This window comes from Etheostoma cragini, chromosome 10 (genome assembly GCF_013103735.1).
Source record: "Etheostoma cragini isolate CJK2018 chromosome 10, CSU_Ecrag_1.0, whole genome shotgun sequence".
In the NCBI taxonomy this organism is placed as follows: Eukaryota; Metazoa; Chordata; class Actinopteri; order Perciformes; family Percidae; genus Etheostoma; species Etheostoma cragini.
This window is the reverse complement of record NC_048416.1, coordinates 21,216,986-21,241,797: the sequence shown is the minus strand read 5'-3', so window position 1 is coordinate 21,241,797 and position 24,812 is coordinate 21,216,986. Positions and strand designations below refer to the sequence as shown.

At 39.1% G+C, this 24,812-nt stretch overlaps 1 protein-coding gene across 5 annotated transcripts in view; it reads left to right on the top strand.

Annotated features, from left to right (window-relative positions):
- The window catches only part of enox2 (ecto-NOX disulfide-thiol exchanger 2), a 157,247-nt gene that overhangs the window by 30,280 nt on the left and 102,155 nt on the right, over positions 1–24,812 (top strand). For 3 of the 5 annotated variants that reach the window (XM_034883365.1, XM_034883364.1, XM_034883362.1), the window contains exon 3: positions 6,459–6,548. In XM_034883365.1, coding sequence (XP_034739256.1) covers positions 6,515–6,548 — 34 coding nt within the window. In that variant the 5' untranslated portion in view covers positions 6,459–6,514. Of the gene's footprint in view, positions 1–6,458; positions 6,549–13,609; positions 14,032–24,812 lie in introns of those variants that run through there. The other 2 variants (XM_034883363.1, XM_034883366.1) reach the window with 2 other exon arrangements.

Sequence of the window (24,812 nt, the reverse complement as noted above, 5' to 3'; positions counted from 1 at the left end):
GCAGTTCTGAAGGCAAAAGGGGGTCCAACCCGTTACTAGCATGGGGTACCTAATAAAGTGGCCGGTGAGTGTATAGTCCAACCATCTGAATACAACCATAATAATCTATTGTGGACTATTGCCTGTAAAACAATATTACAGTACATATATTGTGCTCTCATCTTTAACAATAGCAGTTATCAGATGTATGAACATTGAACTGTGAGAGTTAGTTTTAGCAATGCCAATGATCTGTGGGTAATCAGCTTTGAACTTCCTGCCTACACTAGTATTTACACACGTATCATATGTTTTCTTTGCTTTCTCTACTACTGAGTTTGGGACCAAACATTTACATTAATAATCTATTTAGTGCTGGGCGATATGAAGAAAATCAGATGTTGCTAAATTATTAACCAAATACCTTGATGTTGATACTGCAGCAATATTGTAGGGTTGACTATTGGTGCTTTAAAATAATCATCAACAATGTGAATATAATGATTAAGTGGTTAAAGGCAAATAATAGAACAGCTAGAACAGTGTGGTAAGTTGAGTAATAACATCACTTTACTGTAATGCAGCCTTTAAAAACAGGAAAAGACTACATATTACAATATCCAAAATCTGAGACAATATGCAGTCTCATATCACGATATCGATGTGTTCCTAAACTTCTGTTCTTTGTTGGAACGAGGTTGTTACCTCTCACATAGATATTTTTTTAAAAGCTCTGCCTCCAGTTCAGTAACACAAAAACATGATAGTAGTCTGATTTTTTAAATGTCTGCACACAACCTGGAATATCATAAAGCAAATCATGAGTGGTTACATTTTTGGAGAGTAAAGATTGGGGATCATTGTGCAGTTTCTATAAGACGATAGAGCTTGGTTTTACTGACTAAAGAAAATGAATGCACATCTTTGGCTTAGAGGATTTTTGCCCTATTCCCAGGCATGCTTTGAGAGACATTACATTGAATCTGCTATGCCATAGCATTATGATATAAAAGAGCAAGTATATGCAATAATATATTGGGTTATCAACCCTTTTGTTACTTTCACCCTTCTGAGTTACACACAACGAAATTATACAACTAAATAGCAGCATTTTACTATAATGCAGCAGCCCTTTGCTTGCAGGAAGAAAAAAAAGCTGTGAGCACAATATCTGATCAACATAAGTAATGTCATCACAAGGTGTATCATACAGTTCACAGGTTGTCAACATGAAGTAGAATACTTTACAGTGGTCACACCAGCTTTCATGGTTTCATAGGAAATTTAAGATTAAGGATTTTCAACAGTAGACCTAAATAATAAAATCACCTGTAGCATCTTTAGAAATATTTAAGTTAAATGGGTACAGTATCACCTGTCATCAACAATGCAAAAGAAAATCTATTTGTTGGAGGTATAAGTGCAGTAGTCGTTTGGTTCTTCTTTTTACCCTACTTGATGTTGAAGGCACATTTTTATGATTTTCAAACAAATGTAAAAACCTTTGAGTCTTCTTTTTGTTGCCCCTGAGTGGGAGATGAGGTAGTTTATCACAGAGATAAGTGCGCAGGCTGAGGGACAGCTACAGGAAAGACAAGGTACACTAGAGCTGCTTGTGAAGTACTGATCGGTTCTTGTGAAGTTTGTATGATTAATCCGATGCTGCGAATTGTTGCAGAGGGCGATATGGTTTTTGCCTTCCCAGGCTACTGTTTCCCTGCTGTGGAGACAAAAGATGAATGGACCTATCTGGGCTATTATTGGCTATCTCCCTTCTCCATCATAATAGAGGCCACTTGACTCTGATAATGCTCTTTTCACTTAGGGATCCTCTAATCCCTGCTAGACACAGGTATCTGTGTATGCATTCTTCAAGATGACTAATGTACTGAACTGTGTGTAAAAATACACATGAAAGTAAACACATACTTACACAAGGCTAAACACATGGAACATGTCTGAATGATGAATATCTGTAAGAGGGGATGCACCAGAAACATCTAATGGCATTATGAAGCATTTAAACTGACATTGTTGCCCATTTGCTGTATTGATATATTAGTTAAATAGTGAGGGCTGCTCGATTATGGAAAAAATAACAATCATAATTATTTTGGTCAATATTGAAATCAGGATTATTTAACACAACTACTCATTAACCTTTGAATATAATGTAGAGTGTACAGTCTATAATCTTTTAGTGTTCTGTAACTCACAGAAGGAGTCTTTGGATCAGCATGAAATCTGTTTTACTACTTTACTATGTATTACAAACATCACACATAACGGTACACAGCTAATGAACAATTCCAGATACATAACACAATATTGCATCACTCGTCACATTTTCACTCACTATGACCACTACTAGCCTACTGTCATTACTAAACATTGTGCTAAAATATGAACAATAATATTACCCTCAGTGGGCTTATTTACTAGCTACCTAGGGAAAAATCTGGCACGTAGACTCATGTTGATTCATTACATTCATACGGTTTCATAACTAAACTAAATGTTGAGGAATATTACAATGTTTTTTCATGTTTGTTTTGAGCAGTAATCCTATGCACCCCACTAAGCTGGAAAACGTTTTAAACAGTAACTGAATACAGCTACTACAGCTGTGGCAGCCCTCCTTCTGCCATCTTTACTCACGCTGAGAGATTTTATGGCTTATAATCGTTTGTTCTTGATTATACTATATTGGTATTCGTTGGGAGCCAAAGTCAAAATTTAAATTCAATCAATTGCACAGCCCTATCTAGTCATCAATAACAATTGTGCAGACAATGCTACTGTGATGTGTTTTTTTGACTACTGAGAAATCAAACCAAACTTGTAGTTCATTTGAAGCAACTTGTGTTGTACTAGCCACCTAGCTGATTGATAATATAAAAAAAATATTCTAATTGCATTTCTGCTACAAAGAAAATCTGTTTAATTTTAATAACGTCTATGGTCCCAGCAAGTGTGTCTGCATAAAACCCTGTTTAGAATACTGTCTCCCCAGCTTTTGTGCTTACTCTGAAGCTTGCATATTGGTAAGTGCTGGATCTGATTTACAATTTCAGAGACTGATTTCAAAGACCAGTGTAAAACCTCTCTCCTCCCAGTTTATCAGCTTCATTCATAATCATTAGTGTACACATTTTCTCAAGTTAGCAATGGAGGCTTTTCCCAGCTGTAGAAAAGTACTTCAGAGCTAAGCGTGTGGAAATGAAAAATGTTGGTAATAAAAAATATGATAGGGAATGTGGGTGCCTTAAGAGTGATGAATGCCATTTGTTGTGCCCACAAATGACTTAAAATCCTATTTCTTTGCATCCCCATGCCATCATTTTATTTCCCCAAATTAAAATAACTGTAATTATTCTTCTGAAGTTTAGGCTAATGCCATTCTGATGTTGAATAAGGAGCCTATTTTTCTCTCTTCACATCAGGAGTTTGTGCTTTTTCTTCCTGGCCTTGATTATGCTTTGTGGTTGCCATTACTGTGGTGAATGGTCTGCTCGCATTTTCAGCAGTTTTACTGGCTCTCAGTGTAACAGGTCCAAAAGCCAGGGCAAGGGCAGAACATGGTCCCTTGTTAACAAGCATACTACTACAGTAACATCTAAAGACAATGCACTTCAGTAGAAGATTGTATTGTGTTTGCCTGCCTGCCGTACATCATCTCATGTTTTAGTTTAGCTATCACAGTACTGGATGGTACTGTTCTGTTGTCTATATTCATCACAAGAAATGCAGTCAGCAGCAGAACCCAGGGGGCCAAGAATATTGTGTGTCTTTAAAACTGAGTTATGTCGCAGAAGTAGGCTAATATGGATGCCACGCTGATGCTAATAGAGTTCCTTATTGTTGATTTAATCACAGTGATTGTGATGTTTAAAACTTGCAAAAATGAGAAATGACAAGTTGTTACCACAATAATAGAAAAACCCTAACAAGATAAAACGTTTTTTGTTTTTGTTTTACCTTGTCCGTCTCATTCCTTAGGTTTAACTTCACTTTAGCTAAAGTGCCAAACATATGGAAGGAGAAAGCTGCAGTATAACAATTAGAATAACATCTACAAATGTCCAGCACTGTCTCTTGTGAATTATGTTCATACTGTACTTTACTTCTACTTTGTAATAGTACTTTTTGGAGGAATCATAATGTACCCAGATTGTGATTTTATCAGCATAACCTTTCAAAAACCTTTCTGCTGAATGCATCTGTAAAATGTTTGAAACTATTGACTGTTTGGTTAGCAGTCAATCAATCATTCAATTACTGTCAATTCCAAAAATGAGTTCATGGCTGGTAAAGATGCCTTCCAGTGTGCTGTAAGCTGCTCATTTTCTGTGGTTTTATAAGAGCATGCTGCAAGGACGTACGCATAGGAGCTTGCAAAGATGCCATCAGGATGTTCTTGTGTGCCAAGATTTAATTGTGCCTGTCATATACAGTATGTGTCAGCATAAATGTAGTTACACGTCAGGCAGTGATAAGTGATAAATATCTTATCACTGCCTGACACATAAGGAAGAGAATAACAGAACTGATACTCTAAAGCTGTGACATGGGACATGATGGTCGATGGCTTGTACTTTGTGTCACACTGTGTGTGTGTGTGTGTGTGTGTGTGTGTGTGTGTGTGTGTGTGTGTGTGTGTGTGTGTGAGAGAGAGAGAGTGTGTGTGTGTGTGTGTGTGTGTATGTGTGCGCATGTGCGTGCACAAGTTTTATGTATTGTTTTGGGCTGTGATTTTTTTTTTTCATTTTGTGATTATTATTTAAGTCCATATAATGATAAAACATTGTGAAAAAAGGCCCCCCACTATCCCCCAGTGCCCAAGCTAACAGGTTTCAGTTGTTCCTTTTGTCTAAACAGCAGTCCAAATCCCCAAAATTTAAAATGTTCAATGATATAATATTCATCTTAGAAATCCTTACTTTTGAGGAACTGAAACCAGAGAATGTTTAGCATTGGTCCTCAATAAAGGATGACCACATAATGATGATCACAATTGCCTTAGATCAATTTTCCGAATTTTTGTCGATTGTCGCTTTGTCAGCTAATTGTTTCAGCCCTATTGTATGATGTATAATTTATGTGTTGTCTGTAGTATAAGTAAATACATTCCAAGTCTGAAGCAAACAAATTGGTACTAATAAAGTTTCAACAACAAAAAAAAGCACGCTTAATCAAGCTCCTAATTAGTAAAATCCCAAGAAGGCAGAACTATAGTCTTGCTTTCAATAAGAATTCTGGGGCTGCAGTCAGCAGAGAAGAGTGAGGTTTGGGGATCACTGTGACCTTCTCAGTGGCCTGAGAGTGTGTTGGCATGGCATGACTGATGCAGATTATCATAGCTGGAGAAAGCCAATTACTCTGGTCATCACGGCACCCTCAGGGCCCTTCTCAGCGGAATGAAATGCATTACAGAATTCTCTGTGCATCCTTCTGGCAACGTTTTGTATTTCCTCTATGCTGATCCACCCAGTTTGAGTGTTAATAGCGCAGTCAATGGGACCCTCCCGCGCTTCAGAGCCCTCTTTGCCTCGGATGAGCTTCTGCTTCACAAAGCAGGGAGGTCGTGCCTCTTGGAGAAGGGGATGAATTACATACAGTTTGTCTTCTCTCTGTTCAAGACAAAGCCTTTTTATTTTGGCCGCTTTCAGTCAGTGTCCTTGAACGACTACATAATGAAAAAGTCGGGTTGCAGGGTTGTGGTGTAAGCAGACATGTATAAAGTACTAGAGACCCAGACTTAAGTAAAAGCACAAGTGCTCTGTCAAAAAAGTGACTTGAGTAGAAGTTGAAGTGCTCTTTAATCACCACACTTAACTGGAAGTACTAAAGTATTCAACATTTTTTGTACTTGAAGAATTGCAAGGAGTTTATTTTAAAATGTACTACTCTAGTACTGAAAGTAAAACGTATAATACAAAGTATTATGTTTTGTAGTTAAAGAAAGCAGGCAAAAGTTTGGATATCATATTGTTGTTTATTGTTTAGGCCTAAAGGACCCTCACAATTCCGAAAAGAGACATGGTCTACGATGTATGACACACAGCCTACAACAGTAGGCTATATGTCATAAAATAAGAGAAAGTTGACATTAGTGATAGCTCAAAAACACCATTCAGCATGACACAGCCTTTATGATAGCCAGCTACTTAACATTAACATAAGTGACCACCGCAGCATGTCATGAACTGCGGGTAGCTGGCTAGTGCTCACTTATAGCAAGCTGGTGTGCCATTTGTGTATTACTATTATAATAATAATAATAATAATAATAAAACTTGTTGTTTGTGATGCACTTTACATTTGAGACAAACCACAAAGTGCTACAGGTAAGATCATACAGTATCGAAGTAGTTCTACTTCATTACTGTACATCTCTGGATGTAAGACACTCACAGCATTTTTATATAACAGAACAACTGACCAGGCCTTTATTCTTTTATTTTTGTTTTCCAAAACAGATTTGCTACAAGGCCAGGGAAGCTGAGATCTAACACAACATCGCTGCATCGCTAGCATGTACAAAGACTACAGATCAAGCCGAGTCACCGGTAAGAGGCCTGTGCAACTTCTAAAGGTCCTATTTTGTGTCTATCTCAGAAGATCTTCGTCTTTTTAGTAAAGACTTAACCTCTGAATCTTCCTCTCTCTTTCCTGGATTGTAATTAGTCTCAGCTATTTTTGCCACATTCAATGTGGTTTCTTTTTGTGCAGACATCCAATCTGCCACGTCCTCTCAGTTATAGTGTTAAGGCTTCTGATTCAAAGTGTTATGTCATTCAAGCACACGCACACAGGATTCCTACAGGACTGTGACATGGAGAGCAGTGACACACAGCATGGCTGTAGACTCTTGTTATCACGTCTCAAGTTTGGCTGTTACTCCTACTTTTTTGCCTTTTTACTGCCACTGCATGTAACTACGTGCACACTACTAAATAAAGGGATACTAGTCATGATTAAATGGACAATTAGCTGTTACATAATCATGTTCAGTGAAAGTGCAATACATAGGTTATTCAACATGCATTTCATTAGGCATGGCAGTAATATGTCTGTGTGAGCTGTCATTGTATTTTCTGAAACAATGGGATCCTGCAGTACATTGTTCGAGAACAGAAATTGAACCGAGTGGGGGGATGAAAAGCGCCGCTCTTGCTGGGCTTTGGCCGATGAGTGTGTCCTTTCCCATTACTCTCACACAGCGCAATATGCGGGTCAGTCAGGTGATAATGAATGCTCTGTCTGATACTTGGCCTTTCTCCCTCCCTCCTGCTTGTCTGGCCTGCTCTCCCTGTTGTATCCTCTCTCTTTCTTCACCCTTACACTGCAGAGTTTTTTACAGTATCTAGTATATTTGTCTTTAGTGTTTTTTTATCCATCTCCTACACCATGTTCTGTAAGGGGCAGTTTAATGGTGTCTCGGGTCAGTTTGGGAGACAATGAAGGTGTCAAGTTTTCCATTTCTTTCATCATTATTTAAACACAGATTTAAGGCCAAAGTCTATTCAATTTCGAAACCTAATTTTATAAGGTTTATATATAGAGCTTTTGCTTTAGTCTTCAAAGTGCGCACAGGATTGAATGAACTAATCAAATTCTGTGCACACCAACCCCCACTGGGTTGTCTGCAACCTGAAGGGATGTAATATGTATTCAGCCAACACTTTCCTAAAACACGTGGTTCTGAGTTCAAGGTTTGATATGCTGGTGACATTTCTAGTAAACTAATGTTTTTTTCTTCTAATGTTAAGAATTAAACAGTTTACTATGTGTAGCGTCTTTTGGCCAAATATGATTGAAATACTACTTGACTGGAGATTATTAAAGCTTTTATCCATAACAAAAGATGAATGTCATACAGTATTTGCATTCATGCTTTTATAGATAAAAAAGCTTTTAATAGTTACAAAAGAATGTCACATCTGGTATCAGCAATGTATGACAAAGCAAGGTTTTGTGCAAAAAATAGCTTTTACCCATTTTTGTGATGATTTGCACATGACTTTTGGTGTTTTTAATGGGGCCAAAAGTTTGAAGGAGAATTATCTACTAGCCACAATCAACAACAATGTCTCTGCTGTTTAAAAGACTAAAGAATATTTTACAGTGACTATTTTGGCATCTTCTTTGATCCACGTTAACAGTCACAGTTCATCTGGTAGTATTTAATTATTACATTCATCAGAAGAGAGATGTGCAATGCTATGACTAATACTAAAATAAAAACATATCTGACATTTTCTGTATTTCATGCAAGGCTCTTTTACTCTCAGGATTTAGAGGTATTTTTATATCTGCAGGTATAGGTCAGCATGTAATTTAGCAGATGAACGTTGGATATGTGGAAATATGTGCAAGAGTTGCTCTTCAAACTTAGAGGGGATCAAATTTTCATTCCTCATTCTTTAATCTTTTCTTTTGACCTCTTGGTATGAGCTAGAAGTCTGGCTACAAGACTGTCTTGGTGGAAATGTTGACTTGGGGGCAGCAAAGTTTGATGTCTGTGTAAGGCTGATGGCACATTTGGTGCCAGGAGTCCCAACCAGCTTGCTGCACAACACAGCTGCCACTATGTAGCACAGTGCCCACTGCCCCTTGCTCTCATAAACTGCTTTGGCGTGTATCAGCTGACTTGCAGCATTTTAATGCAGTGTGCGAACGTGGTAAAACAAACAAACACAGTTTGTCATCTCCTCTCCTTGTGGTTATAATGGTGGCAATGCATGAGTAGCGTTTGAGTCAAGTGATTCTCTTGCTGTGAATTATGACAGGGGCAGCGAGTGCTGTTAACATTTCAGCAATGCAGAGGGGTTAACAGTTGTTTTGGAGTCTGTTTGAGACAAATTTCCATCAATATTCATGCTGAGGGAAAATTCTCTAGTAATAGGCCTGGCCTTCTTTTGACTAATCCAGTTTCCAGAACAGATGCTGCAGTCACCAAGGTGCCGACAGTTACTCCCTCCTCTCACATACAAAACTATAGCAAACATGGTTCTGCATCTCAAAACACATTGGATCCGGTTACTTTCTACGGTGTCTTGTTACTCCTCCGCAACTCATTAAATTCATCCAAGTAGGGATACACCAGTATGTGAACTGGGACACTGTGAAGCTCACTTAATGAGGTGTGACTTAAGCTGGGGAGTCACCTCAACCTTTCCTGTCGAGATGATCATCTGGTAACCATCAGTCAGGGGGGCAGGGATGAGGTAAGGAATAAAAGGAGGGATAGGTAATTAGAAAAGGAAGGATTAAGGAAGATAGAGGTCAAAGATAACTATCAAGAACCCAAAAGACGATGAGATGTCCCCCATCCTCTGGGCATATTCATTTCGCTGGCTGTCTTCCTCCATATAGGGTAGTGGAGTTAATGACATTTTTCACTTGTGCCTAAGGTAAAAACACACCATTCATAGATCTCAAAATGGAAGACACCAAATACTACTGCAGGCATTTTTAACTGATATACTTTCAACTAAGCATAACCTTTTTAAATATCATCCTCTCTCCCTCACTGAAGGCGTTGTGGAGAAGCTACCTGAACCCTTTTGTTTGATTGGAAAGGGCATATTGATAGAGCATGGCACACCCTTACCAAGTTGAATCAGGGCTGTGTGATTTGGCAGATGATTCAATAGGGACAAATAGTGCCATCATCTCACAGGACAGATATCATAAATGTTGTTTAGTGAAAAGGGAAATATTGACAGAAACGAGTGCTAGTTACAAAGAAGGCTATGCCTCTCAGAGCCCTTGTTAAAATGTAACTATAGTTTTCGATGAGGCCCAGCTCCCGTTTAATATGCAGTAATTGAATTTGAATAATTCATTAAATGAGATATTTCCCTTTTAACTTAACAATAGCATTGACCAGGAGCTTAGTTTTAACTGGGTCGACCATTCTATACATTCATGCTTTAAAATATAAAATAGAGATGAGCAGGAGGATATCAGCACATGGTTTATGGAACATGTTTTTGCAGCAGTAAAGTCCTCTCGCATGCTTTTTTTATTTTTAAGAAATGGTGAAATCAGCAGCGTGTATCCATGGTGCGCTGGAAAAGACCCTGGACACTTGGCACAATATCGCTGCCTCTTTGAGGTCCGTTTACCCCAACCTGCACGTGAGATTGGTCCCTGGTCTTGTGTCTGTGTGTGTGTGTGTGTGTGTGTGTGTGTGTGTGTGTGTTTGTGTATGTGCTGTTTTGTCTCCCTCCCTCCCAGCTTTCCTCTCTGTGTTTTTTGGCTCTGGGACACGTTCCATGTCTCAATGTATTGTTTGTATCTGTTCACTTCTGAATATATGTATCACAAGAAAATTGGGAAATCTTCCAAACAGACTAACCTTTTTCCCTTTTTTTTTTTCCAAGTCAGGCAGTTTATTTGACTAAATTGGGTTGCAATGTCAATAAACACACACATTCATTTCTCATGCAAAACATAAAAGCAAACCAAGGCGGCTTTCATCTGCTGAGGCACAGAGTCAGATTTGTGTTTGATTTGAATGTTTTGCTACACTAAGCAGACCACAAAAAGAACATTGTTTAAAAAAAAAAAAAAAATCAAGACATCAGACAAACATCATTCCCCAGGGAAACTGAAATTGAATGAGAGCATGCACTGGCTGTTACTCATTACTACTGGCTGACAGGGGTAATTGAATTTCCCCTAGAAAAAAATTCTGTTAATTTCTCGTCCTTTCTCGTGAAAACATGAATTGCTAAAAAGCACTTGGTTGCTTCACTTTTTTATATCCCTATATGCAGAATGATAGATAAGTAACTCCTGGTTGATAATACTGTGTCTCTAAAATTTGGGCTCGATGTGTGTGAGTGTGTTTTTTTTAAACCAACCCACTTCACCAAGCATGTGAAGTAGTGAATAATAAGCTTGTTCATCCAATATTTTTCAAAAGCTAGGCTGCAGTCCAAATTTGAGTCCCCATAATATTGTGGCATTTTTCTAAAAGGCTTTCAAAGTCTCATTGTAACTTAGCCTGAATAATACATTATGGGGTTTTTGTTTAGTTGCCTAAAGATATTTAAGTTTCATCTACAGGACGGTCTGTTTTGAAAGGGCGGGGATTTAAATAAAATGTTTGCAAGAACTATAACTAAAACAATAAGTCTGCATATAATATTAATAATAATAATAATAATTCAGTTGGAAGAGAAAAAGATCTTTGACAGTTGTTCTCGAGCCGCCTGGCAGTTTGTTCAATTGTACCTGCAGGGGGAAATTTGTCAAGTGGTATAATCTTTTAAGTCTACTTTTTTTATATTTGAGCTTAGTACGCTCATTAACTGTACATCCTAATCAAACTTCCACAGCGGCTGACTGTAAACATGCCGTTTTTATTTCCAGGAAATAACAATGAATATCAAGCAAACACTGTTGTTTTCCGAAGACAAAACCTATTTATTTCTCAATAAATCAAAGTTGTTAAGAGAGTCACAGTGTATTATGTTACTGTCAGAAAAGCACTTTGTATCAGTATCCTCCCATCTTGTTTGTAGAATAGTGTTCTCTTCACAGTGGACTGGGAATTGAGAGAAATTTGAGTTTTGGAAAAAAAATTAAAAATTGTATTATGACAGTGGAAACAGACTTGGTTGGGCAGAGAATGAATTAATGTAATCCTGAATATATGTTCTAAACATGTCCAAGGCCTTTTAACCTGAACTACACAACCTCAATTTTAATTTGTGTGTGTGTGTGTGTGTGTGTGTGTGTGTGTGTGTGTGTGTGTGTGTGTGTGTGTGTGTGTGTGTGTGTGTGTGTTTTTCAATGCAGCTCTTGCCTTTTGAAATCACAAAGCAGGGGCTGTCTCGACATTAATGGTTGCGAGGTTGCCACTGGCAACCGTATTGAGAAATTGGCAACCACTTTTTAAGAGTCTATGGTTGACAAACACACCGCTGCAGCAACTTCATGGAGCAACTTCATGATTATTTTGGAGGCTGTGGTTTGTGGTGCCGTCACTAAGAAGTGATTCTAAAATTTAGTCCACCACATTTATATAAATGATGTTAGAATCAACATTAGAAACACATCTCAATCTAAACCTCCCCAAATCATTAAAACATAATATTCATAAATGTGGAATTAAGTGCAGGGCTGTTGTTTTAGATAGGTGCATCTAATAAATTGGTAACTAATCTATGTATGCTGACCTATTCAAGCTCATAATACATGAAACAATTACTTAGAAAAAAGTTTACTTTTTTATAGAAAAATCCTTTGAGTATCAAGTGAAATGTTCCCAAACTGAGCCTACTGTTTATATCAACTTAAATAAATGGTACACCTGTTGGATATGCTGTTACCGTTAGAAGTTAAACTGAATATTAAACGTACAATATTGAAGCACAAACCTTTTGATGATGCCTAGAAGTTTTGTGGGATCATGGGAGCTGTAGTCTTCTTTGAAAAACAACTACTATGGACAATGAAAATGCATCTGTGCAAGGACAAGGTTTTGTTTTAAAGCTTTATAGACGGTATGTTTAGTAACGTTTATTCATGTCAAGTCAGTCTAATAAAATGGCCGCAGCCGTAAGTGTTGTTAGCGCCAGGTGCTGGGGTTTGTGCTGGCTAGGTGCAGGTTGTTATACTCGCTGCCTGGGGGGCTAACTGTGCCTTCTCCGGGGTTAGAACATTGTTGGGAACATTTGGGATAATATAAGTACAAAACTGAAAAAAAAAATATATATGATAGATCTGGTTGCTTTTAGACATTTTGATACAGAACAATGACATATCATATCTTAAACATTGAACAGATGGGGCCAGTCTGACAAGAGTTTACGAGATCCGGAATAAACGCCTCAGCTGACCACTGCAGTGACTCAGTAGATATTATTCCCATGCACATTTTCTTTATGACCGTACACAGCCTGTGTCTTATTATGGAAGTATAATAGTGTTTGCTCTGCTGTTTCCCGTGTGTAATTAATCTTCCGGCTGTGTGTTGATCAAACCAAGACTGCATTCACACCCTGGGTAGCCTTTTTTTTACTTTTTTTTTGTTGACAGCATGAGCCAAAGATTATACAAATATAAGGATCGATGCGTCTTTACAGTATCAGAATAGACACACTGAGCCAGTGTAGAAACCCTGCTGGATGCAGGTACTGTATTCAAGTGGGCAAACATACTGATCCTTAGACGTTGCACTGTATTACTATTAACAGACTACAGTTTTAACTAAATTAGTGTAATCCCGCTGATTCATAATACATACATATAATCACTTACACAACTTGGAGAAGTAGTCCCGTATTGTATTTATTTTAAAACACAGTGCATCTTGAGCCTCAGAGATGACAGGAATGCCTTTCATCACAGTCTGTATTCTAAGCATGGGTTTTGAAATGATAATGCCTTTGCTTCTCCTCCTCCAACTGGCAGGCTACAGAATGACACCTTCTTTAAAGCACAGCTGTCAAAAGTTTTGGAAAAATTACCTTGTTTTTGGGGGCATTTATCGCTTGGATGCACGCACCTCAGAAAATGTTTTAACGCAAACTCGGAGGGGGGGCATCTTTCCAAATTGTAGTCTCTTTTGGATTTAACTCAGGAGTGGGTAGCGTGTTGAGTGATTCCTCTTGTAGTGACTCGCCGTAATGATAGATTGGCTGCAGCTCTCGATGGGAACGACATCCCCTCTTGACAGTTCACCAGTGCTTGCGCTCTCCTGACAGCAGACTGACAAAGAATACGAGCGGGAGTTGTGTTAGTGATTGTATTTCGCCCACCGAAACACAGCCTAAATAGTTCGCCTGCACGCGGCAGAAGCGAACTAGTGTTGTGCTTCAGTCGTGAGGGCGGGCTCGACCGCCGCAGCTAAAAGGTCCCGCTTCGACTGCTGCTCTCATTGCAGTCCAGTCGCTGCCGAGCGGAGCGGACTGACTGAGGGACAAGCCCCGTCTCCATTCAAGGATTTTACTTTGTACACTTCGTCCTACAGAAGACGACCGACAACAACTGCACCTCGCCTTTTGTGGACAATGTTTCTCTTGCAGTACACAGGTACATGTTTCAAGTTTTATTCTGCTCTCACTGTTCCTTCATACGGCTAATGTTGACAGATGAGATTTTTTCGTCCACCGCGCGCGCGCGCACACACACACACACACACACACACACACATACACATACACATACACATACACACACACACACACACACACACACACACACCGGCTATCCGTATTTATGTTGCTGCAGGCTCTAGTGTATGATGGTCGTCAGTTACCGCACGAGTTTCATATTGCCACATTTGTGTCGCTCCTACGCGGTCTGATATAATGTAGAAGTGTATTACAGCAAGCTAATACATTTTCTTGCTGTGTTTAGTCCGTATCTGTCGGGCGTTTTCCAGCTGTTGAGACCGCATATAGGAGCTGTGGTGGCTCTCCTGTGTAGCAGGTTTTCGGTAATGGTGGGCTTTGTGATGATAAATGATTAACAATAATTTCCTGGACGCATTTTACACTAGTTTATCAGTGTGAAAGAAACACGCTTATCCTCCAGCTGTTTATGGATGAAGTTTTTAGAATAGATTTCATGCACGCTGACGCCGGATTGCTGCTATCTAAATGCATATTTTCACGTTATTCAATCCGCTTTCTATCTCATTTAGTCACATTGTAGTTTATTAGCCTATAATGCAGGGACTTGGGAGTTGTTTGCTGTATAGATGTACGTTGTTTGGTTTCTTTGCTGCGACGTCCATCTATTAAGATTTCCGTGTCATGTATTCCCGAATCCACACAACGCATAAATAGCTAGATTTAATGGGATATTTTCTCACATGATCTAATGAAAATAGGACGCTGTTTGAACTCGCACAGTAACCTGCTTACTGTGCTTATTTCTGGTATGCTGTTTACAGCTTCCTCTGTTTATAGTCATGGAAAATTTACCTCTGATGTTCCAAAGCTTTTCAGTTGTTGTCATAGCCTAATTGCTACTTTCCTTTAGCTCATAAAAGCAATGACTTGTCAAAGATGAGTCTCATGGCAGTAGTTTGTCACCGCTGTGAGTATATGGACAAAAAAACCTGCAACCTTATCCCCCATCTCATATGCTAGAACTTTACAAAACATATGTTTTATATACTTTTTAGAAGCAGACTGTGCAGTTGTCTTAGCAAAGAAGAGTTTGATTAATTTTGTAATAAAGCTTATTAGTATAATTTCACAGCGCATGGTTAATAATTCAGTGTTCAAAATACTGCATTCAGTCTGACAAAACAAATAGTTTAAGATAAATGGGACATAATGACTTTGTGTTTCTTGTCCTCTGATTGGAAGGTTTTTGTTTCTCCGTTACACTGTTGTTTATCTTGCGCCGACAGAACAGATCAGTTCCCTTCTCTATTTCCTTTCCTTCCAGAGGCACAAACATGCTTTGAATCAAATTGATGGAATGGAGGCAAGTGCCTCCCTATGACCACTGGGAGATAAAAAATGTCCATCAGGCCTTGTGACAGCCATTTACCTCCAAACTGCGCTAGTCCTCTCTGATCAATTGGCAGAGCATCCTTAGATTGCCTTTAATGGTGCGAGGGAGGGAGGCACTTTGCTTAGATCTGTCAGAGAGGAGAGATTTAAAGGTTGTACATGGAGTGCTTGAGAAGGAGCTAAATATTTCAGCTCTCTTTGGCATAGGATGATAGGGCTGCAGAACAAATTAAGACTGAATACAGAGGATACCAGGATACTTGGCAGCTTTGAAAACTCAAATTTTTAATTGGATGTTGCATGCTGATTTGTGGGCTTCTCATAGCAGTAGCTGTCAAGGGAAAACAAAAGTGACAACTCTTAAGAAAAACTTAAATACAAAGTGAAAATATTTGTCAGATTTGGTTAAAAACCAGTTACCTCAATGAGCATAACTAAGTGAAAATGTATTTCGGAGGATAGACCCTTAGATTTGGCAGTGGGTTATCTATTATCACTGGAAACTGTAAAGATTTTGTGGTAGTTTTAAATATAGAGCCATAAATAATTCTCATTTTGTCTTAGCACTTTAAAGGCATAATTAGCTGCTTTGTCAAATTCTTCATTGTGGCTGTAAACCTGCTGGACAAAATGTACATAATAATGTAGTGCCTATTAATTTGTAAGTGCGTTATTGTCAAGGCTGAAAGTAAAATGTGTCCACTGACAAGCAGTGATTATTTGAATAAAGCTGAAGTTATCCCAAACCAGGAAAAAAAATGTTGCAAGTGAATGCAGACCGGCCATTCTATTCGTCTTGCGATGACAATCACAAGCACTTCACCTGAAAAGATAACACAGTTTGCTACCGTTTCATCCACCCTTGTTACAAACTCCCAGAGCTATTCACCGACTCCAATGCCTGCCGATATGTATTCACTTGAGTGCCCAAAGCTGGGCTTGCAGACAGGTAGGAAGCTCTTTTAGTTTACTGACGAGGCAAGTTTTGCGCATAAACTCACAAATGCAACGTTAAGATATCGCAGTGTCTTGGTTGCTGTCTGTTACGTAAACCAAGCTAGTCAGGGTCAGAATCAGAATCAGAGGCAGCTTTATTTGCCAGGTATGAGGACATTTACAAGGATTTTTTCTTTGGAGCATCGTTCTTCACAATGTGCTTACACATACAAAACAACCAAAGCTAAAATATACGCACCGATATATGTACATACTCTAAACAGAAACAATATAGAGACATGAGTGAATGAAGAGTTCAATACAAATTATTTAAATGTGGAGCATAGTGCAAGGATACTGGGATAAATAGTATTATTGTATTATCACACTGTTGCTTGCTCTGTAGGAAACTACTAGAATTGTTGGGTCCTTGTAAATTCTGGAGTGTGGTCTAGACGTACTCTATCTGTAAAGTGTCTCGAGATAACGCTTGTTATGAATTGATACTATAAATAAAATTGAATTGAAAATTATTATGTTATTACAATATGAACAGTTCTGAAATAAGAAATGAGATTGATGAATAAATAGTAAACAATAAGTGCAATATGAGAATGAATGAATAATACTTAATAAGTGGAATAATAAGTGGAACCAGTAAACAGGTGCTGTAGAGACAGTGTTACTGAATTGAACATGACACTGTGGGTAAGAAGTCAGCTGTTCATCAGAGAAAGGGCTTGTGGGTAGAAACTGTTCCTGAATCTGTTGGTTTTGGCATACAGTGCGTACAGTCATATATGCATACTAACACCATTGATATGCTAAAAGATAAGCGAAAGCTTGAAGAGACTCCACATGACTTATTTAATTTTTTCATTAGATTATGACAACACTGAAGTAAGAGTAGAGTACAAAACAGAAACTGTGTGGAAATTATTGTCCAAAAAAAGTTGCCATAGAGACAGAATGGTTTATGTGGTGTGTTAGAATCCATGTTAAGAAAGGAAATCGGTCTCAGTGATCCTAGTCTCGCTCTGCCAGACCCTCCACCAAAGCGCGCTGGAGGAGAGTCTGGCTACTCCACACAGCATTCGGGGATGAGAGGGAAACATGCTCTGGTTTATTGGCTAGAAATGTAGATACACCCTAGCAGCAGCATGCAATTTGCAGCCAAGGTCAGTCTAGCAACTCTTCTTTGGCTTGTGAGCTGAAAAAAACAAACTCTAGTCAGGCCAATCACATGGTGTATAGAGTAGGTGAGCCAGCTTAATATGACGACAACATCATGTGGGTCTGGCTTGTCAGGCTATGGCATTTCTTTAAACCAGTCACAATCAGTCACCCAAAGAAAAGCAGTGGTGCCGCTGCAAAATAGGCTCCAAAGGAACTTGTTCTGGTGGAACATGTTTACATTTAAAAGTTGTTTTAGTCATGCAAAAGAGACTCAAATTGGACAGATAGTCTAGATAGCTTTCTGGATTTACCCTGCAGTGATCTGGGAAAAGGTTAACCACAGTTCTTATGAATCGACCGGAGTTTAAAATGCCAACACAAAGGAAGCCCAAGGGAACGGATATCCGGCCTAAGTGAGTTAAATCCGCCAGGTTTTTCCAGCGGCACATGAGCAATCCCGGAAGTGTATCATCAAGAATATAGGCTAGAAATCCAGACTCCTGGACAACACCGTAGAAAACACAGTTTTATCCTCAACTGTCCATCAAGAAACAACATCATTTAATTTCTTTATTCACAAAACTCCTATTGGGGAAAACTGTGTCAGTGCTTCTTCACACACTTTTTACAAGATGCTTGGCTGCTTTTGTCAAGTTGTCCGTCTTCACGTGGTGCTATCTCTCCAGCGCACCATCTGTTCAGGCTGATATTTAAGACTGTTGGTGTAATAACGATGGTTTCATTGCCTCACCACTAATCCTAAATCTCGGTGGCGGCCTAATGTAGGGTAATGATCATTGTTTATTTCTGTGTCTAATGCTCACTTGTATGTGCCCTCCAGATACCCCATTTGACTTGGTCTAATTGTTCAGCTTTTGAAACACAACAGCAGCATGAGGCTTAAATGTTTTTCAGGTTGAAGAGAAGTATATTAGCTTGGGTGGAAGATCCCTGTGAGGATCAGCAGTGTTGGCAGCAGCAGTTCAACCTGCCATCTGGTATTGAGTAGCTAAGAGGGCTTGGCAGCCTAAAGGCAACCAACTCTGGGGCTCCAACCATATCACTGACAGAGCCCTTCATTTCTAATCACTTTCATCATAAGAATCCATGCTGGGAACTTTGAAACAGCATGTTCAGGAGCTACATGAAAGATGAAGTGAGCCATCAGCCTTATTCTGCATTTGCTATATATGAGCTGTGTGTGTGTGTGTGTGTGTGTGTGTGTGTGTGTGTGTGTGTGTGTGTGTGTGTGTTTGTGTGAGAGATGGGATTGTGGCTGCAGTGCTGCTGCGTTAAACCCGGCTGACAGTTCCTTTGAGAAGATGAGAAAAGAGAAGTATAGATTGAAGAAGCTGGATTATGCTGTTCACCAGGGAGCTGCTGTACAACATTTCCAAATTTTTAGGTCTAATCTAAAAAAACACATGAAAGCCCACATTTGTTGGAGTAGGGTAAAACACACATTGGGGGCATGTATTCCATATTTGACTCCAACTATCTGTCATGCTTAAGATTCTTAAAAAGAAGAATTTATGTATCCTACTTAATGCAAGTGAGCAGCCTCATCTTGGAACCGCTTGTGTGACCGACACAAGTCCAAAGCGGTCTGTGGTGTGAATGTCTGGGCCTGTCTCCACCGTTTACACCTGCACGGTTGTCAGCTGTGGGTCTGCCTGATATAGTCTATTTGTGTGTGTGTGTGTGTGTGTGTGTGTGTGTGTGTGTGTGTGTGTGTGTGTGTGTGTCACGTAACCCTCGGCTGTGAGCACTGTCTAGCAGAGAACGAGCAGAAACCCCCCCAGCTTAAAACACTTGTTAACACCACCAACTTGCTAGTGCAAAGTAAACTAGCAGTTAAGAAATACATCATATAGCATATTATTCTTTTAAACTTGCAAGAAGTGTTTTAATAACCTTTTTCATTTTTGTTTAATACAATTGTTTTTAGCTTTTTAACTAACTTTTAATAGTGTTAAGCGGTCAAAATTCTTATTGTCGGTTAAACAATGAATTAAATGTTAAATAATTGTGAAACATGTCCATTTCAGTATCCTAAAGCACTCAGCGTCATAATCTAATATCCTATTTTCTTCATCAAACTGTATTCGGTTTACTACAATGTAAGTCCAAGTGACCTGCGCCTAACCTGCAGCGCTTGTGTTTTAGTAATGAGAGAATCCACAGATGTCACTTTAATGTGCAGACATACTCGTAGCTGTGTCTCCTTGGCTGTCCCACTTCAGTGCACTGAGGGATGGAAGAGGACAATTCTCTGGGTGAAACAATCATAGAAATATTGCACCTGCCCAGCAATGTGATATTCCCGAGAGACAGAGTGAACCTCAGTTGGTTTTTACGGGGTATTTTTTCCACTCTTACCAGCAGTGCCAAGAAAATCAACTGAAAGTAGCACAACACGTGGCAGGATAGATCACCAGAGGGATGTGGGACACTACTGCTGTAACTCTCTGACGTTACCTGTGTCCACTGCTGCCTCAGAGATTGTATTACAATAAAAGCTCTGCCTTAGCACTAGATGATAAATTGAGCCACTAAATCTAGCTTTTATGTATGGGTTGCATTGTGTTATGTGGTTTTCTTCTTTAAATATCATAAGAATCAGCTTTACATATATTGTGGATTTATATTTGAGGCACCCAGATTTATTGCAGGAATTTCTGTGACATTTATTGCACTTTTGTTGCTATTAATATATCGCTGTGTAGGAGTTGGCCTTCTCGAAATCAGTTTTTTAACACATTGATATGTTGAACATTTCCCCCATAGAGAGAATGGAGAAAGCTGAGACTGTGGTTCAGTGGGTTGGACTAGAGAACAGGGGTGTCCATAGAGATGGCTTGTCTGGAAAGCAGCCATCAGTCTACTGTAATAGAGACTGAGAGCCCATTTATATGACTTTTACTTTGGGAAGAAGGACTGGCTTAAGGGGGGGAAAAGGAGCACGAAAACAAAATGGAAGCAGGATGGATGGACGGAATGTAACCAAGAATGCATTATTAATAGTGTAGCAGAGGTTCTCTGTATGTTGCCTGTCTTATGGGGGGATTTTTCCTCTTAGTGAAAGACTGAAAGAAAGTGTTGCTCATATGGGTTAGAATGGTAGAATATGTCTGCAAGACTAATAAGTTTGTATTCTGAACCTGGTTTATGTGATACCATGGCCCTCTGTGGAAAGGACGTGGGAAGACTTTGGGTAATCCAGGAATTTTCCATTTGCAGCAAATGTTTTTTTGTGGTGAATTGTTTCTTTACATTCTGACATCAACAAATTCACACTCACAGATCTCCACTGTTTAGAAGCTTTCATAGCGCAGGGGAAAAAAAACTTTCTGAAATGTCATTGGAACTGCTCTGAATGGTTTGGTGTTTAAGCTCAAAGGAAGCCCTGTACTCGCATGTTTACTGCACTGAGCAGTAGTCAGACCCCTGCTGCTGGATAAATGCAAGGCTTTTTCTGTGCTCTGTCAGCACATTTTACTTGCCAATATTAGTTCAGGTTTTCTGACTTGTTCTGAAGAATGGGAGGTCAGCATTTATGGGAGGATGATACAACACCCGTGTAACATTTTGGGGTGTAGTTTTCAGTTGGTTTCTTTCAAATTATAGCACTGTCTATTTTGGACCATTGGAATGCCAGTTGAAGTCAGCAGTTGGATCAACTTGAGAGCTCTGTGTCATGTCAGTGGCAAGTTGAATTGCGGACAGCAATTCCAAGTTCAAAACACAGAATTTTTATTTTCACTCTACAGGAGGAATTGTTCATTGCTTGTTGCACAAACTGTTTCCTGAGCAAGGCATAGCTTTGTTTGCTTTTTTTGCATTGTTTTTGTCTTTTGGTACACATTGTTGAAGCTATTTCAATACAACAATGATGCCTGAGCGGTCTATACATTGTCAACTGGTCTTTGACCCCTATTTCTGTGTTGTCCGTGTCCCACAGCCCATCCACTTTCCTGCACTATTAATCAAGATGGTTATTTAGATGATCTGTCCTAGATGCTGAATGTATTCCTGGTGGAGGCTTTGGCTTTAAGGACATATGCTGACAACAACTGACTTCACATCATGGCACTGAACACAGCCATTACAGACAGGGAGGTAATTGGATTCACAAATCAGCCATGGCTCTCGGTTTACAGGGGCACTGGGCCTTAAGGGTCATATTTCAGAAACTGGTAGGCAGTTTATCAGAGAGGGGGCTTGGTGCTAATCTGGTGCAGGAGAGAGTCAGAGGAGCATCTGAACTCTTTTTATTGCCTCAGAGATTCCCTTTTTGTGCTTTATGTGTAACTTGTTCCTAAAAAACATTTATTTTATATAGGGCTACAAGATTGTGGCCAAAATGATAATCACGATTATTTTAATCAATATTGAGATCACAGTTAATTATCATGATTATTTGTGGATTTTAACCAAAACAGATTTTAAAGTCACATAGGCTATTTATAACTGCTTTCATATCCATACTGTGCTACATTCCTCTTATGTTGATGTTGTAAGCCCGTTATCTACCAGACAGAATATCAACGTGGATTTCGGTACCTCATTACGGTGCCACTTAAATGTCTGCGCTGCTCTCTGATGCTCCGAAACCGACGTTATAGGCAACAGAAACATCGCTGCATGACACGCTAGCAAACACTTATAACACGTTACATAGCAAGTTAATGTCAGAAGTGTGGACCGGCGCTGTCGCTGCTGTGTCTCTCCATGTTGCCAGGGAGCCGTGTGTGAGTGAAACGGGCTCACAAATTTGATCGTGGGAAGCCAAAATTGTTATTGTAATTAAAATTCAATTAATTGTGCAGCCCTAATTTTATACATATATTTCTTCCAGCTTGGTTATTTTCTTCCATATAGATGTGTCCTGAGTCACAGGGGAGGTTCTATGACAAAGTGTGTGTGTGTGTGCGTCTGTGTGGGAGGAAAAGCTGAGGAGAATCTTCTTCTCGTCTTCCTCTCCTAGAGCTGAAACATACTGCAGGTTCTCTGTCATGCTTTCTGTGCTTATCCCAACAGAAGTCAGGAAGGCAGATCGATATGAAGATTAATTATTGTGTCCAAGGCGAGGGCTGCACCAACAACCTGCATTTTTCAGGCCTCTAGTGAGTGTCCAAATTCTGCCCTTTCTGACGAGCGTCAAGCTTAAGCTTGTTAGTGTGGTCTCTGGACCGAAGCTGTGCAGAGAGAAAATTGGACCAGGCTCCAGGGGTAACGCGCTGAGGCTCAGTGCAGCTTAGCACCACCAACAAGCAAACCAGGGGTCCCACAGCATTTCCATGGGCCTAATAGAACCTCCTGGATATTAGGTGATAGGTTAACTGAAAAATCTGCTGGGGAGGGGTACCCCAAACTATAGTATTACATGTTCCACTTGGGCACATAAAATGCCTTAAATGAAACATGTTTTTTGGATTGATCTGCTTTGGATGAGCTATAAAAGTCCAGGCTAAGATGATTTTTAGTCCAATGTATTAGCTATAAATACTTAAAATGGAATTGAATCCCTATTTATACTGCATTGTAGTCATGCGGCTTATCAACATGAGGATTAATAAGTAGGTTTGTGCAATACACAGTACCAATGTGTTTCTAGCACATTGATAGATTGACATTGAAATTTCCAATAGGTCATGTCAGTAAAGTGTAGGCCAGAATTGCCTTATCAGGGAAACTTGGCCAATAACAGAATGATAAATTCCCATCTTGAAGTCCACTCTAGCTTTCTTAATGTTTTTTAAACATGTAGATGTGTTGAAATCATCAGATGAACTTGAATCAGTTGCAAACAGTTGTCTAAACAACCCGTAGATCGATCAAAACAGATGATATAAAGGTTGTCAATGTGCATACATCTCTCAATCTCTCTATCAAAGATTTACTTTAAAAGATAAAAAAACCATTTAAATGCCTTTTGTACTTATAAAACATATTCATGTATGTCATGTCCACATATTGTGGATATATTTTAATAATCCTTTTTACCACCTCACCGTAGTAAGGTTTACTTGCAGGAGAATATCAGTTAAATATGCTTATTATCGTTTACTAATATTTTACCAGAGATAAAAGATTGGCCATGAAATAAGTCTGAATAGAAAAGGACTGAGAAAAGGGAATGGCTCATGTATTTTTGTTTCGTTTTTGGCTGTGATTTCTATCCGGAGCATTCATAAAATACATGTTTGATTCAGGGTCAGTGGAGCGGCTAAATATTGTGCTGACAGCCAGTCAGTTATTTGGGTCTTTGATTCTCTCCTCTCACATCCCTCTAATCTTATTCTGCTCTGCAAAATCTTTGACATTGTTCATTTACAATTAATTTTCAGAGTGATGACTTTGGTCTAATATCTCCTATCTCATCAGGAAATGATGCAGTATAATAAACTTTGTACAGAGCGAATCTGTAATAAGTTGGATATGTTGCGTACTGTCTTGATGGACACAAATGTCAGCTGTGTCATAATTATGACAAAGGTTGTTTTTTTTTCCTTTTGAGAATTTGACATTGTGCTGTGGTTGTTTCCCTGTGACAGAGCATCATGCTAGTCAAAATCTCTCGCTGGAACTTTGAGACACAGCATTCATTGCTACTCTCCAGTTAACCGACAATCCCATTTTCAAATAACTGTTGGAATAAAGCAGTCAGCACCAACAACTGTGAGAACAGTTGGTGGTTGTGTGTGCACACGGACACTTGGATTTACCCTGTCTGCATGGAAATGTCTGCTGTTGGATGTTGAAAGAACTCCACATCACTCTCCTCTGCTTGTCATATGTGTATTTACAGTTCATTCTTAGTTTCAGAGATTAAAATTCCTAGCAATGAAGTATTCGTCTTATTATTAATATATGTGTAGGATTGCAACAAGGATTACTTCACTATGGATTAAAGTGCTATTTTCTAACTTAAACATTTGGTCTATACAATGTTAACAAATGGTGAAAGATGCCTATTCCATTTTCACAAATGCTAAGCTAATATTTTCCGAACTGTTGTTTTGTCCGACCAACTGTTAAAAACCCAAAGATATTTATTTCACTATCAAAAACAACAAGACAAACAGAAAATTCTCATCTAAGAAGCTGGAGTCAAAAAACGTTTGATTTTTTGAATTTTTGCTCAAGTAAACAATTTATATATACACTCACCGGCCACTTTATTAGGTACACCTGTCCAACTGCTCGTTAACACTTAATTTCTAAGCAGCC